General features: G+C 38.5%; 1 protein-coding gene across 1 annotated transcript in view; it reads right to left on the reverse strand.

Moving 5' to 3' along the window:
- The window catches only part of LRBA (LPS responsive beige-like anchor protein), a 526,673-nt gene extending 511,303 nt beyond the window's left edge, over positions 1-15,370 (reverse strand). Inside the window, exons 1-2 of the mRNA XM_037141420.2 lie at positions 15,234-15,370; positions 14,472-14,899 (exon numbers count right to left, since the gene is read on the reverse strand). Coding sequence (XP_036997315.2) covers positions 14,472-14,690 — 219 coding nt within the window. The 5' untranslated portion in view covers positions 14,691-14,899; positions 15,234-15,370. The remainder of the gene's footprint in view (positions 1-14,471; positions 14,900-15,233) is intronic.
- Positions 15,371-15,643: the final 273 nt, after the last annotated feature.

The following is a 15,643-nucleotide window of genomic DNA, read 5'->3' on the forward strand; positions in this document are numbered from 1 at the left end:
ATTTCCACCTTCCTCTAAAGGACAGAAAAAAATAATAGATGTACCAATCAATTAACAATATACCCTGTGGGGCCAGAGAGCAGAGAAGCTGGCTAAAAACATTCCCTCTGCCTCAGGCAAAAATATTCTTTTTTTTCCTTCTATTTCTTTTTTTAAATTTTATGGATTATGCCATTACATTTGTTCTATTTCCCTCCTCCATTCCCCTCCCCCACCATTCCCCCCCTTTAGTTCATGAACACGTGTCTCAAGTTCTTTAGAGTCTGTATTTCCCCTACTATTCTCACCCTCCCCCTATCTATTTTCTACCTACCATCTATGCTACTTATTCTCTGTACCTTCTCCCCCCTTCTCCTTCTCCCACTCCCCTGTTGCTAACCCTCCATGTGGTCTTCATTTCTATGGTTCCACTCCTGATCTAGCTATCCTCTTAGTTTGCTTTTGTTTTAGGTGTGGTTGTTGATAACTGAGTTTGCTGTCCTTTTACTGTTCATCTTTTTTATCTTCTTTTTCTTAGGTAAGTCCCTTTAACATTTCATATAATAAGGGCTTGATGATGATGAACTCCTTGAATTTGACCTTATCTGAGAAGCACTTTATCTGCCCTTCCATTCTAAATGAAAGTTTTGCTGAATAGAGCAATCTTGGTTGTAGGTCTTTGGTTTTCATGACTTGGAATACCTCTTTCCAGCCCCTTCTTGCCTGTAAGGTGTCTTTTGAGAAATCCGCTGACAGTCTAATGGGAACTCCTTTGTAGGTGACAGTCCCCTTATCTCTTGCTGCTTCTAGGATTCTCTCCTTCATTTTAATCTTGGCTAATGTAATGATGATGTGCCTTGGTGTGTTCCTTCTTGGGTCCAACTTCTTTGGGACTCTGAGCTTTCTGGACTTCCTGGAAGTCTATTTCCTTTGCCAGAATGGGGAAATTCTCTTTTATTATTTGTTCAAATAAGGTTTCCACTGGTGGCTGTTCCTCTTCCCCTTCTGATACCTCTGTAATTTGGATGTTGGAGCGTTCAAAGATGTCCTGGAGGTTCCTAAGCCTCTCCTCATTTTTTTGAATCCTTGTTTCTTCATCCTTTACTATTTGGTCATTTTTTCCTTCCTTCTGGTCTGCTCCCTTGATTTGAGTCCCAGTTTCCTTTCCATTACTATTGGTTTCCTCTGCATTTCCCTTCATTTCAATTAGTTTAGCTTCCATATGTTCCTCTAATTTGTGACTAAAATCAACCAGTTCTGTGAGCACCCTGATCACCAGTGTTTTGAACTGTGCATCTGAAAGTTTGGCTATTTCTTCATCGCTTAGATTTATCGGCTCTGGGGCTCTGAGTTATTCTTGAGCCAAGTTTTGATCTGTTCGTGCCTGTTACGTACGAGGAGGTGTTCACCAGGATGGGGCCACCCAGGTCGCTGGCTTGTGATGCTGTATGTGGGGGTGGGGTCAGAGAGGGAGCAATGGCGGTCCTCTCCGCTTGCCCAGTCCGCCTCACCGCTCACCCCCACCAGTTTATCTGAGCGCAAATGTGTGAGCCTGCCTCCCTGCACCACAGTCTCAGTGCTCACCTCTTCACTGGTTTATCTGTGCGCAAATACCGCCCGCAGACAGCCAGCTGAGCCTCTTCCCTGTGTCCACCCGTTGCTAGCTGGCACCTGGGATCCGTGCCTTCAGCTGCCTGTGCACTGCCCAGGTCGGGATCTTTTTTGCCTAACCCGCTCCGCTGCTGGCTTCACCCCTCTCACCAGTTTAGCTGAGCGGTTCGTTGTTTTCGGACTCTGTATTGTCAATTTTCTGTGTGGTTTGGTTGTGTTTATAATTGTTAAAACTTTGATGTTTTTAGATTTGGTTGTGCAAGGAAGCAAAGTGTTTCCACCTACGCCTCCATCTTGGCGGAAGTCAGCAAAAATATTCTTAAAATTTCATTCCGCCACAAGTTTTCCCATCTTCAGATTAATACAGAAATGACCCATTCCATGCCAATGAACTGACATTTCTAGATAGTAATAAATGATGCAACCGTCCCAATAATTAGGGTCTCCTTCAACTACAATTTTTACCCCATTCCAATAATAACAACAGCCAAAAGAGAAATGCACCAGCACAGGCATCAGAGAAACTGTGCTGCTGTGTCTGTCAGGTGACTGAAGGTGGGCACTTGCAGGAGTGTGCATGTCAACCTCTATCATCAGGATGAAAGCCAATTCAACATGGTCACTCACCTTATTGAAAACTGTCCCAATTGTATCAAACCCAAATCAGTATATTATCTTACATTAGATTAGACTTCTATTTCCAATACTAAAGAAAATATATAGTCAGACCCTATGTATAAACACAATTTAAATTCAAGATCATTAGAAGACACAGATGAAGCAAAACGCCACTGCTCTCAAACAGAACAGTTGTACAGCACACACTGGACCCTGTTACTGAGCTTAGCACTGCTACATTCAACACACACCGCAGACATGACCTCGTCAATCCCACACAAACTTTGACAGCGGACTTCAAGTTCCTAGAAAATTGCTCCCCAAATGTTAGTAATCTTAAAGTATATAGTTCTAAGAAACAAATCAGACAGCTAAAGAAAACAAACATATAGAAGGCACATGACATTAGTTAAAATGACATATAAAGAACAAAAGAATGTTGATAATAAAGTCGATTGATGGGAATGTAAGAGTTCTCTCATGCTTTTGTGTATGTTTGAAATTTTCCATAACAAACTATTTTTTAAATTAATTTATTTTTACTGACTAATAATAGGTCAAATTTTGCATTCCAGAAATTGAGTTTTTGTTAAATATTTATAAACTGTGGGGAGAAAAAACAAAGTAACTAGCAATAAGTGCCTATTAGGTATTTTAATATATAACCCTTAGGGAATAGACAGAATCAACCCTATTTTACATTCTAAAAAATTAAACATCTAAAGGGTTAACTTTCCCAAGATGATAAAGGAGCTTAAGTGAAATTCACAACCAAGGAAGGGAGGGGAAAAAAAGAGAGAGGAGGAAACAAGGAAGGCAAGCAACAGAGGATGGTTAACAACAACCAGAACAACAAAAAACCACACCGTTACCCTAATACACAACAGATAAAATTGGACAAATACACTTCCTAGGAAACTCCCCAAGTTAAAACTCTTGTAAAGTTACTCAATGACAAATATTCAAGAAAGAAGAATACAAAAATATAATTATATTTAAAAACCTGTAATTATTCCATTTCTGTGCCTACTTTACTATCAACATACCAAATCCTAAAGAGATCCCATTTCTTAACCAGTTAAATACATGCTATTAACCAGTTAAATACATACACACCAAAATTACCCCAAACTTTAATATAGTTATCTAACCACAAGTTTGAACAAATTAAGAAAAGACTTTGAAAAAGTGTCATAACATACTGACAGTGATACTTGATATTTGTAATCCAGCAGACGTTAGTAGATCCTCCTTACACAAGGTGGGCAAAAGTATACAGTTGTGAGTACGTGAAACACAGAGTTTATTCTTTATTTACTAATGTGTTATTTTCCATACAAACAACTGTAAACCTACTTTTGGCAACCCCTGTATTTCAATTTACTGTGCAAATGCATTGCTCCCATACTCCAGTGTTTCTATACATGTGAGAATTCTTTTATATACATGCACCTTGCCCTGACTGGTGTGGGTCAGTGGGTTGGGGGTCATCCTGCAGACAGAGAAGTCGTGGGTTTGATTCCCAGTCTCGACACATGCCTGGGTGGAGGGCTGGTCCCTGGTTGGGGAAATACGAGAGGCAACCGATCCTGTCTCTCTCGCACATCTTATGTTTCTCTCCCACTCTTTCTTGCTCCCTTACCCTCTAAAAATAATAAAATCTTTTCAAAAATAATATTTTATTTTTAGTAAAGCAAAAAGAATGCTGCTCTCCTTCCTTATATCGTAACTCACAAAATCCTAGTTCCACAATTTGTCTATATAAAGTTAGAGTAGAAAAACACGAACTGTAGTATGACCACTGATCATCAAGAAAAAAAATCAACTGAAAACTATACATAGACAATAATATATGTTAGGTTTGTGCAGTAAATCTATCACAGAAGCAAATCAATTTCAATGACAGGCCACTTGCATACCAGAGGTCCAGTGCCACGCCTTGGAAAATACTAAAGGCGACATCTGTTCTCTTGCCTCTTCCACAACTGTTTAATAAAAGCATCACCCTTTCCTGTTGATGTGCTCAATGAGGTCACTAAATAAAGGTCACAAAAGAGATTATTAAATTCCACTTCCTTACAGGTTCAACAGACAAGGTCATTTTAGTCTTGGAAGGTAGGCCAACTAAATCTTGACTGTGAGAGTAAAGAAGCAAACTCCAGCACCCTGCATAATGATTAACTATGTCATTAACTCCATTCAAGTTGAATATCACATTCATGAAAGTTTCCCTCCTCCTGGTACACATTTTAGGTTGTGTAATGTGGGAGAAAATCCATCTTTCATAAGGCAAATCTTGATTATGTTTATGCAAGTTGAAAACACTCCAGATACCTTCCCATCGTCAATGACATGGCTGAAAGATGCCATCAGCCGCTACAGTCGACCCTTAAACAACATGGGTGTGAACTGCATGAGTCCACTTATACCTTGATTTTCTTTCAATAAATATGGTAAATGTATATTATCTTCCTTATGATTTTCTTAACATTTTCTCTCTCTAGCTTATTGTAAGAATACAGTATATAATATATATAGCATACAAAATATGTGTTAATCAACACATATTTATGTGTCGATAACTGTCTATATTATCAGGAAGACTTCGGGTCAACAGCAGGGTATTAGTTAAGTTTTGGGGTGTCAAAAGTTATACATGGATTTTCAACTACAAGGGGGTTTTGGCATCTTGTTCAAGGGTTGACTGTATTTCACACTTAAGGTTCTCTGCAATTATATACCATATATGGCTCAGTGGTTAAGAGCTTAAGCTGAAAAATAAAAAAGAAGCTTAGGCTGCATGATCCCTAATTTAAATCTCAGCAATATTACTTGTTATCCTGTGTGTCAGCTTCATCATTTACAAAGTGAATATTATACTAGTAAAGTCTGTTCTGCTATAACTTATCTTTGCCTTCAATTACCTCCTACAGAATTATTCAAGAGGAGAATAATGTAGGAAAATAGCGTGGAAATTATGTTGGTTCAAATGTAATTTATTCCAACAGAATTAAAGAGAAATACTTAGCAACAGATAAAGATCTTTTAAAAAACCTAAATATTTACAGAAATGTTTTCCTTAAATGCAAATAGTGCCTGGTCTAATGGGTACAAGAACTACGCTTTCCCACGATGTCAAGTGTCTGACAGTCTGCGAGGACAGATGAAGGAACTGCAAAGACATTTCCCCTGTATGAACACAATGACGTAATGAAGAAAGCCACACCTGGATCAGATTTTTAGTACTGAGACAAATGTCTGCCTCCATCCAACGAAGGAAGAAGCAGAAGCTCCAGGGTTAGTATCACAAAAGTGACTGATGCTAATGTGAAAATAATAATAGACATTTGACATTGCTGGTATTTTCATTATGGTTATTACTGACTCATTTAGTATTCTGGTTATAAAATTCCACAGGTTTTGAATGGCCCACCCCAATCGTATTTTTTCCCAGTAAGCCCTGTTATTTTTAGCCCTATTATTTTTTTGCAAAACAGAGGGCATTTTGGCAGAAGACCTATACCTACCTAGTAATTGTTAAGAATTGTGAGAGTTAAATTGGCTTAATATACACATCAAACAGAATCTGGCTATTGCTAGCAATCTTAGCTATTGCTAGTATATATTGTAACTCAAAATAATGAATTAATTTCAATTCAAACGCATATAAATAATCGATCTATTTTCCCCACCTCAAGAGCCATAGATATCACCATCACTGAATATAAAAACTAATCCCCCACAAAAAAAGAGCCTGAAAATAGATTAGGAACCTGTTCCCTGCAGCTCCTAGGCTACAAACCAGCATAGCATGTTACTGTAAGGCATATGGCACTCAACTCTAAGAAAAGGAAAGCATTTGTATAACGCATTGTTCTACGACTTTAAGACGGCTATGAGGTCACTAGAGGGGACAGTAATTTTTCAGCTCCACTGTAATCTTATGAGACCGCCATCTTATATATGGTCCACTGTCAACCAAAACATTATGTAGCATATGCCTGTACTATAGTTTATAAATAAAAATATCACTCCAATGAAGTCATTATTCATTGAACAAAAATCTTATTAGGCCAGGAGAAAACCTTTTTTGGTTCTCAAGCAATAGATTTGTCTCTAACAAATGTAGCTAATCAAAATTTCAACAGTTTTTCATCTTTCTATAAGAATATATATAGAAAAGTCATCCACACATCTCTCTCTAAAACTGCGATTTTTACAGAATATAAGTTACTAAAAGACTAATGGGATAAGTAATGAATAGAACTCTGAGAAACAAATACGAAGACCCAGGAGCAATAGAGACAATAAAACTTAGAGCAGGGACATCGGATGGTTAGATAATCCTTTATTAATAATAAAATAATAACAATAATAATAATAATGTCATATGGTGTCCAATTTCCTACCCAAAGTAAAAATTCACTCTATAAAATCCCCAATACGCAAGCCTCTAAAATCTCCAGCAATTCTCTACTTCACAAAGCACATTTCAATCACATATATTAATCCTGGATAACCTAATTAAATCTTTGAGAAACCAAAAAGGACACGCAAGCCCTGGCTGGTGCGGCTCAGTAGACAGAAAGGTAGATAGTTCGATTCCTGGTAAGGACACAGGCCCGGGTTGCGGGCCACATGGCAATCAATCAACGTACCTCTTGCTTGCGCACTGATGTTTCTCTTGCTCTTTTTCTCCCTCCCCCTATCTAAAAATAATTTTTAAAGACACATAACTACACACAAAAGTCTTTAAAAAAATCAAAAACCAATGTTTTATAAAAACCAATCAATTAGAATGAATCTGTATACTCTTAACAACTTAAAAAAATTTTTTTACTGTTTGCTTTTTTACTTTGTATTTTGTCCCCACAGCTTTTAAACCAAAGATGAACTAGGAATCTACTACACTTGGGTTTCTGAATACATATTCCGTTACATAAGTACCAATGAAGTAATATTATTGGGTTGGCCAAAAATTTTTCCAGACAATGGCTCTAGTAGTACTTGTCTTTAACTTCATTCTAAACAATTTTGTTAGATTGTATTGTGATGTATGTCACATCTGCATGCATTTTTTTAAAAAACAGCAAAATTGGTGAATTTTTGTGCAGCCCTTTTAATATTTAAGATGGAAGAAAATACATAACAATATTTTCAGCATATTTTACTTTATTATTACAAGAAAGGTAAAAACACCACTGAAACTCAAGAAAAGACTTGTGCTGTGTAGGGAAGAGGTTCTGTGACTGATGGAATGTGTCAAGAGTGGTTTCCAAGCTTCTTGGTACTATTGACACTTTGGCCAAATAACTTTGCTGTGAGACTGTCTTGTGCACTGGAAGATGTTTAGCAGCAGCCCTGGCCTCTGCCCACTGGCGGCCTATAGCAGGAGACAGCCGACGTACTCAAAATATCCAAATCAAAAACTAAAATGAAAAATGTGTCTTATTTTACGGAAAAAAAACTAAATGGGCTTTTTGGCCAACCAAATAAATGCGGGGAGAAAAACGACTTTAAGAAACTTAAGCCATGGCTGGTGTAGCTCGGTGGACTGAGCGCAGGCCTGGGAACCAAAGGGTTGCCAGTTCCATTCCCAGTCAGGGCACATGCCTGGGTTGCAGGCCAGGTCTCCAGTTAGAGGCGTGTGAGAGACAACCAATCAATGTTTCTCTCGCACATCAATGTACACATCAGTGTTTCTCTTCCATTCTCCCTTCCCCGCTCTCAAAAAATAAATAAATCTTAAAATAAATAAACAAAAACAAAAATGTGTCCTAGACTTTTCAAGTACACAAAAACTATTTAAAATATTGTAAGAAGTGTATTAAAAAGAAATAGTTCATAATATAAAAATACACTACTATATTAGTTCAGATAGGTCAGTATAAGAAACAAAAAGCTTAGTTTACTTGTGTAGTCATTCACAGACAGAAAAAATTTGTTTTTTCAACTCCCAAATGATTTCTCTGTTTAAAATTAACCAATTCAAATGGAAACAAGACTGTATATCCACAGGAGCCTAAACGATCAATTCTATTCTAAGAAATTATAAGTGGTGGTTAAAATTTGGTGGTTTCCAAAATTAAAATTTGGTGGTTTCCAAAATCCACCAATTCACCCAAATTTCTTCTAATTATCAACATTAATAAATAATCCTATAATATCTACTCACAATCTATATAAATATTCATATACTTTGAAATATGCATTCCTCTTCTGGAAATTTTAATGTACAAAATGCCAAAGAAGCACTTTAACAGAAAAAAATTACTCAAAAATAATCATCTCATACACTGAAAACTACAGAACTGTGATGAAAGATATTAAGGAACACCTCCCCATTAAAATCCCAGCCTGTTGGGATTTTTTTGACAGAAATTGACAAACTAATCCTACAATTCACATGGAAATGCAAAGCCCCTAGAATAGAAAAGACAACTTTGAAAAAGAACATGGAGTACATAAATCCCTATTTCGAAACTTACTACAAAGCTACAGTAATCAAGGCAGCTTGGTAGTGGTGTAAGAATAGACAAGACATATAGATCAACAGAAAAGAAGAAAGAGTCCAGATAAAGCCCTACACTTATGGTCAAATGATTTGAGACAAAGGTGCCAAGGAAAGAACCCTTGGTAACACACAGCAGCCAGACAACCAGAGATACCTACACACAAAGGTGATGAATTCAGACCCTTAACCGAGCATTCACTCACGGCATATAAAAATTAACTCAAAATGGACCATAGGTTTAAATGTAAGAGCTGAAACTGTAAAAAAATCTTTAACACAGGATGTAAATGTTCTAAAATTAGATTGTGGTAATGCCTGCATAACTCTATTAACTTATGAAAAATCACTGAATTGTAAACTTAAAATAAGTTATGCTATGTTTTAACTCCATAAAGATGTTTAAAAACAAGTCACTTGTAAAAAATCACAATGGCTGTTAAATAAATTCCAAAAACCACACACTATATTGCAGAGCCAATAAGGCTAGTAATACCTATATAGAAACAAACAAAAAAATCACAAGGTTGAAATATAATGAATCCACTACCTAAAACAGCCAATAGTTATAACAGCATTTAATGTCCCACACTTTTTAATTGATAAGGAGGAGGGTAGAAAGGGGAAAAAGAGAAAGAAAGCGACAGGCAGACATCAATTTGTTGTCCCACTTATTTACACATTCACTGGTTGATTCTTGTATGTGCCCTGACCAGGAATCCAACCCACAACCTTAGCACGTAGGGACAACACTCTAACCATCCAGGCTGTCTGGCCAGGGCCTGCCACACATTGCTTTAAGTGCTTTACAAGTATTTATTCCTTTAATCCTCGCTAAGATGTGGTTTCCCCCATTGTACAGATGGGGAAACTAAGACACAAAGAAGTTTAAAAAAAAAAGTGTTCAATATCACAAGAGTTTTGAGGTAATGAATCTTTTTTCCTCTTTACACAAATACCATTAGCCTATTACATTGTTATGCAACTGAAAAGAAAACTAGTGGACATCCTGGTTGCCTATCCAGAATCCACTCACCCCTTCCATGTCTCGCCCAGGTTTTCATCAATGTCTCCACCCCTCCCCACAGAGCCCGGGTACTTCAGAGGAAACTGACCCTTCCTTAGGTATAGCAGCTGGCTCAGGTTTGCTTAAGCCAATGAGCACATTTCAATGGCCACAGTCTTGTCCCAAGGTACAGTCAGGACTCTGGTTTGGAATGTTCAGACAGAGAGGCTCTCTCGCCCAACTGTCACTGGCAGCCATTCTGCAACCACGAGAGGAACGTTAACAGATCGAAGCTGACATCAAAGAAAGCAGAACAGAATGGAAAGAAACTGGTCTTTAATATTATTTGTTTCTGTAAGTCTTGCCCTACCTTGGACGCCTAGATAAATAAGCCTATAAATCTTTTTTACTGTGCTTAAAACCAGTTTCAAGTTTTCTACTACTTACAACATGAAGTACAAATTGATTTGGGGGAACTCATGAAGTATATTTCTAGAAGGGATTCATTGTAACCCCTGATGGCACACATCAGAATAAAAACATGTTCAATGATTATTTTTTAAATTAAGGTTCATATAAAAGCCTGAAAAGTCGTTACATGTGATTTTATGGCCCACATAATTAATATTATTTTAACATGACATTTAAAAATTTTTTAATCTAGATTTCTCATTCCTGAGAAATCAAAAGGCATCACACCATCAGGTCCTGTTACTACAGGATAGCAATCAGCTGGACTGGAATAGCAGCTGCCCCTTTAAGTTGACAAGACACCCGCTGCACAGGCAACACTAGCAGAGGCCTTGTGTGATGGGCTCCACACCTACAGGTATTAAGATGCTGCACCATTGATATTTAGCAGGACCTATCTCAAATGCCACACAATGAGTACGCTGTTCCCCTTTATCCACCGGGGAGTATGTTCCAAGGCCTCCAAGAGATGAATGAAACCAGTAATAGCACTGAACTCTATATATACTATGGTTTTTCCTATACTGCTTTTTCTCTTAAAACTATTTGTGCACTTTAGGACCATTATTAAGTAAAAGAAGGGTTACTTGAACACAAGCACTGCCGTACTGCGACATAACTGAGACAGCTAGTAAGTGACTAATGGGTAGGAGGTTGAAGCTTATGAATTGTTTATTTCTGGAATTTTCCATTTATTATTTTCAGGCCATGACTGACTGCAGTTAAGTAAAACTACAAAAAGTGAAAATGAATAAGGAGGGGACTACTGTAATGAAAAAATTATATTCTATCTTCTAAGCTTCAACATTTTAATTAAAATCTTATACTCTTCAAACAAAAAAACCCCACAAAAACATGTATTTGTCACCAGACCATAGAAATTACTATTCTTGAATTAAATAGAATAGAGTAATACTCTTCAATACCTGAGGGAAGACTTAAACTCAGCATCAAGTTCCTGAAAATGTCACTACATTAATTATTCTGGGTCCTAAAAGTTTGACATACAGATATGTATGTCAAGTTTGATAACTTGAGCGTACAGATGAAGACAAAACTAAAGTGGTTTTGAAGTGCAACCAGCAAAATGTAAAAGTTGACCAGAAGTTTGAAATACTTGAACACACAGGTGTACTATTAATCAAAATTTATCTGTAAAAGACTTGCAAAAGAAATTATTACAGGAAGCGTAGTAAATTTCAAAGGAATTTATGGCACAGTAAATTTAAGCCACATTAACAAAACTGGGAGGCAGAACTCTATAAAAGAGAAAGAACTCTCAAGTTATATGTCTCTACCACTAAATTAGACAATTTTGGGGAATGGGAAGTTGCTTAATTTCAACAGTACAACTTTATTGTTTCAAGTAGCTAATATGTAATCAGGAAAAGACAATCAGTAAAACATCTATTTTAATAAAAATGCCTAAAAATAGAAAAGAGTTGTGACAGCTATAAATAATAGTGTGAATTCACCAGTGAAAATCCCAGGGAAGAGAGGATAACAGAGAAGCACAGAGGCAGACTCGACGATATCAGCAATGCACTGTTAGGTCAGGTGGACGGTCCACAGGCTTATATTTTTGAAGCACTTCATTACTTAGCCATGTGACATATTCTTTTGTCTGTACCTTATTATCCCTAATTTTAGAAATTTTTATCCAATGTACTGACTGTAAAAAGTTAATGACTACCTTTCTGCATCCACATTGAGTGAAAACAAATGACCAAATGGTTTCTTACTTTGAAAGTCTTCTTAAAGCTTTTTTCCAAAGCCGTTTGAACATTAAATAAGAAATTAAATGTATTGATGGATGTTTCACTATTAATAGTTAGCAGAACTAATGATTTTTGTGTCCTTACACTGGGGGAAGGCTACACCTAAACTATAAATACCTGCTTAGAGGAGCCAACAATTCTCCATCAACTCAAGAGACAGATGTGTTCCTAGAAAGGCTGCCATTCTCAGAACCATCAAATTGTAGGCAATCTACTTAACCTTCCAGTGTCTCAGTTGTATCTGTAACATGAGACACGGGCATACCTGGGTAACATCACAAAATCCAGACCACCACAATAAAGCCACCATCACAACAGACCCTCCAGAGCATTTTGCTGGTGGAGGGTCTTGCCTTCAATTTGTTTAAAAAAAAAACAGCGCAACACCTGTGAGGCACAATATAGCAAAGCACAATTAACACGAGGTACGCCTGTGTATGTTGGGGGAAGAATTAAAAATCATGTAAAGCACCTGGCCCACTGCCTGGTAAATAGTAACTTTTTAAAAAATTACTGTTACTTCATGCATTCTCTTCCTTGAGTAGAATTAAGGCCAAGGCTGGCAACTATCAATTAGGAAATATTTAGGTGCACCTGTATTAACAACACTGTAATGAACTACGTGGCCAGATTCCCAGCGGTTCCGCTCCCCACATTTTCTAAAGACTAGCCAAGACCCTATATATCCACGAAGGAGCATGAAAAGTACAAGGGAGAATGGAAAGGAACTAAGCTAATTCTCTCAACTTTCTCTACACAAGAGAATGATGGTGATGAGTGAGTTAAACGGAACAGATTTTCCCTCTCCCTCTACTGGGACATCTATTGTCCTGCAACATATAGATGTGAAAAGACTTAACCAATAACTTTCAAATCTCTACCAGGCCTACAGTGGTGGACAGCATATAAGCAAACTATTGCTACAGAATTTGGATTTTCCTTAATGATAAAATGCAAGAGACTCGAAGTCCATGAGGACTTCAAAACCTCCTTCTGCCAGGGAATGTTGCATTTCACACACAAACAACTAATTATGGACTGTGTCACTACCACAGATTTGTATTTATCATTCAAGTGACAAGATGTTTAGAAGAAAAAAGTTTTCAAGTGTCTCTATTTTGAAGTAGAAGAATACATTAATCTACCATTTACCTTCTTGAGACTCACAAACTTAAGTACCCACGTACACAAGATCCAAAAACATACTGGTAATTGAAGCAGAATGACAGATAACAGGGTTCTTTATATTATTCTATTTTGTGTGTATCTGAACATTTCTGCAATGTACAGTTAAAAATATATGGGTGTACATTGTGTGTCTTATAGGTGCTTATATACAAGCTCCCAGTACAACAAGCTGAACAATAGGACATTTCTCTAGCAAAGTTTTCTTATTCCAAAAGTAAGTGGATTTCATCAAGCTACTTACAAATTCAAGAAGTTGTATTGCAGGTGACCGGACTATTAGTAGAGGTCTAATGAAGGAAATAATTAACTGCCCTGGAATAAAAGGAGTCTAACCTTGAAAACATGCAGGCAACAAGGTGCTAAGCAATCGTTAACAACCACTGCACATTCATTTTGTTCCCATGTGTTATGTCCTAACACAGGTGAGTATGTGGAAGAGGAGGAAGTACTTAAAAAATAAAAAGTAAGTTTGGCCTTAAAGTTGATGGGCAACAGAGTTTGGAATAAGGAAATCTAAAAAGCCCCCATTAGAAATAACCATTTCTAAGAACAGAAAAGAGCTAAAGGAAAATACTGCATTTCCATCTTTTAAAAATAACATTCATAGCTCATAGTAGTATAACCAGCAAATTCCGATGACCACATATGTTTAACTGCTAGACATGAATTTACAAAAGAAACAAAGATTATGCTATACCTGCCAAAACCCTCTCTTCAAACTGCCATTTTTCACAACATAACCTTAAATTCAGTGCAAAATTTAATATTTGTTAGTTATGCCTAAAATAACACTAGTCAAAATTTAAAATGCTAACTTTTCAGTAATCTTCAGCCTTATGAACAAAAGTTATGTTCAAAACTTATATAGCAAGCTATAACTTAGGCAGACTCAAGAGAGTAGTTTAGGCAGCCTTCGGTCTACATTATCTCTCAAGTGCAAAAAAAAGGTCACAAGAACTTAATTAAAATGTCAAAGAGAAATACAAACTTACACATTCCTCCCCCCCAAAATTTACAGAATAAAAGTCCTCCACTGGAACCCCGCGAAATATTTCCATTAGTAACATTTATTTTCTTAGCACAAAAGTGATCCGTTCATTTTCACAAAAGCTGGAGCATCTTAGTTTTACATAATTTCCCTGAAACTAACAAACACAGAAAATTGTTTCACGTAAGTAAGTAGAATTTTGCGTTTCTACCCGTGGAAAAAGCCATCATCAATCTACTAAGGCACATGGCTCCTCCTTTAACGTCTTGTTCCTCAACCCACTGAAAAGAATATATGCTTTTAAAATAGGCATTTACTTACCAGGTTAAAGACAGTTTCCACAATATCCCTATTGGATACTTCTCCAACTTCAACCAGTCCCGTCAAAACGGCAAATTTCATTCTGATGCCCCTGATGGGAAGCCCTGGTTTCAGGGACAATGCTCCCTCTTCAGCTGAGGGTTCTTCTCCTTTCCCTCCACCTCCCCCGTCATCACCTGTTGGTGGCGGGGAAGGGACATTACTGTCCTCACTAGCCATTTCTAGTTCACGGAAAACTCGAGTCACTATGGGACACCAATCGCTGCACTAGTAATAAGCACACGCAACGCAAAAGGAAAAAGGTCACTCTTCCAAGTTGTGGAGAACCCCCAAAAGCAGTTGAAGTGGAAAGTCCTTGGCGTCGCCCTCCTCCTCTTGGAGAATACTTGTCCAATCTCTCTGCCCGAGGCTGACAACAACGCCAAACCCTATTGGAAGATTAGATAAACGTTAAATAGGCTAGGTTTTGTTTTAGGGTGCTTTAGGGAGAGAGGGGTAATAGTTACGGTGCGTCGACTAAGTTACTGAAGGGACCCCACCACCAGCCCCCGCTCCTCCCCACCTCCAGGAGCTAGGTTCAGAGTGAAGGTGGGCGCAAGAGGCTCCAGAGCAGGTTCACTCCTCCCCCACTCTCGCAGGTTCTTGGCGCAGGGCAACCTCTCCTCACAGGTGCACGGAAAGAGAAACTGTCGCTGGGAGAGGAGGGGTCGCAGGGAAGGAGGGGGCCCCAAGCTGCCATAGAGATAGAAAGTTACTCCTCACCCAGATATGCCGGATCGTCCTCACCCCGCGCCAGGGAGCCGCGAGACGGAGGTAGCTGCGAAGATCCGGGGCAGGAAAAGGCGGGGGAAGGGGGCGGTGATTATTCTCAGCGCTCGGCCCAGGGGGAGGAGTGGAGCACCTCGCGGGCACCTGAGGTTCATCAGGGAGAGGAGGGCAGGTGTGTTGTGGCCCGAAGGGCGGTGAGGCCTGGAGGAGACGGCTAGGAGAGAAGGGGATTGAGAGGTCAGTGCACCTGGTCGCAGCCTCCAAGTTTCCCTAGTCTGCTCCCCGGGAGTCCGCGGCTGCACAGAACTCCATGGCTTCCTGGTCCGCCCCACCCCTGCGATCAGCCCTTGCAAAAACAACCGCGGCTGGGGCTACGGACGCCTGGGCTGAGGCTGCTGGTGGGG

The sequence above is a fragment of the Artibeus jamaicensis genome, unplaced genomic scaffold (genome assembly GCF_021234435.1).
Source record: "Artibeus jamaicensis isolate MK-2021 breed Jamaican fruit bat unplaced genomic scaffold, CSHL_Jam_final scaffold_537, whole genome shotgun sequence".
Classification (NCBI taxonomy): Eukaryota; Metazoa; Chordata; class Mammalia; order Chiroptera; family Phyllostomidae; genus Artibeus; species Artibeus jamaicensis.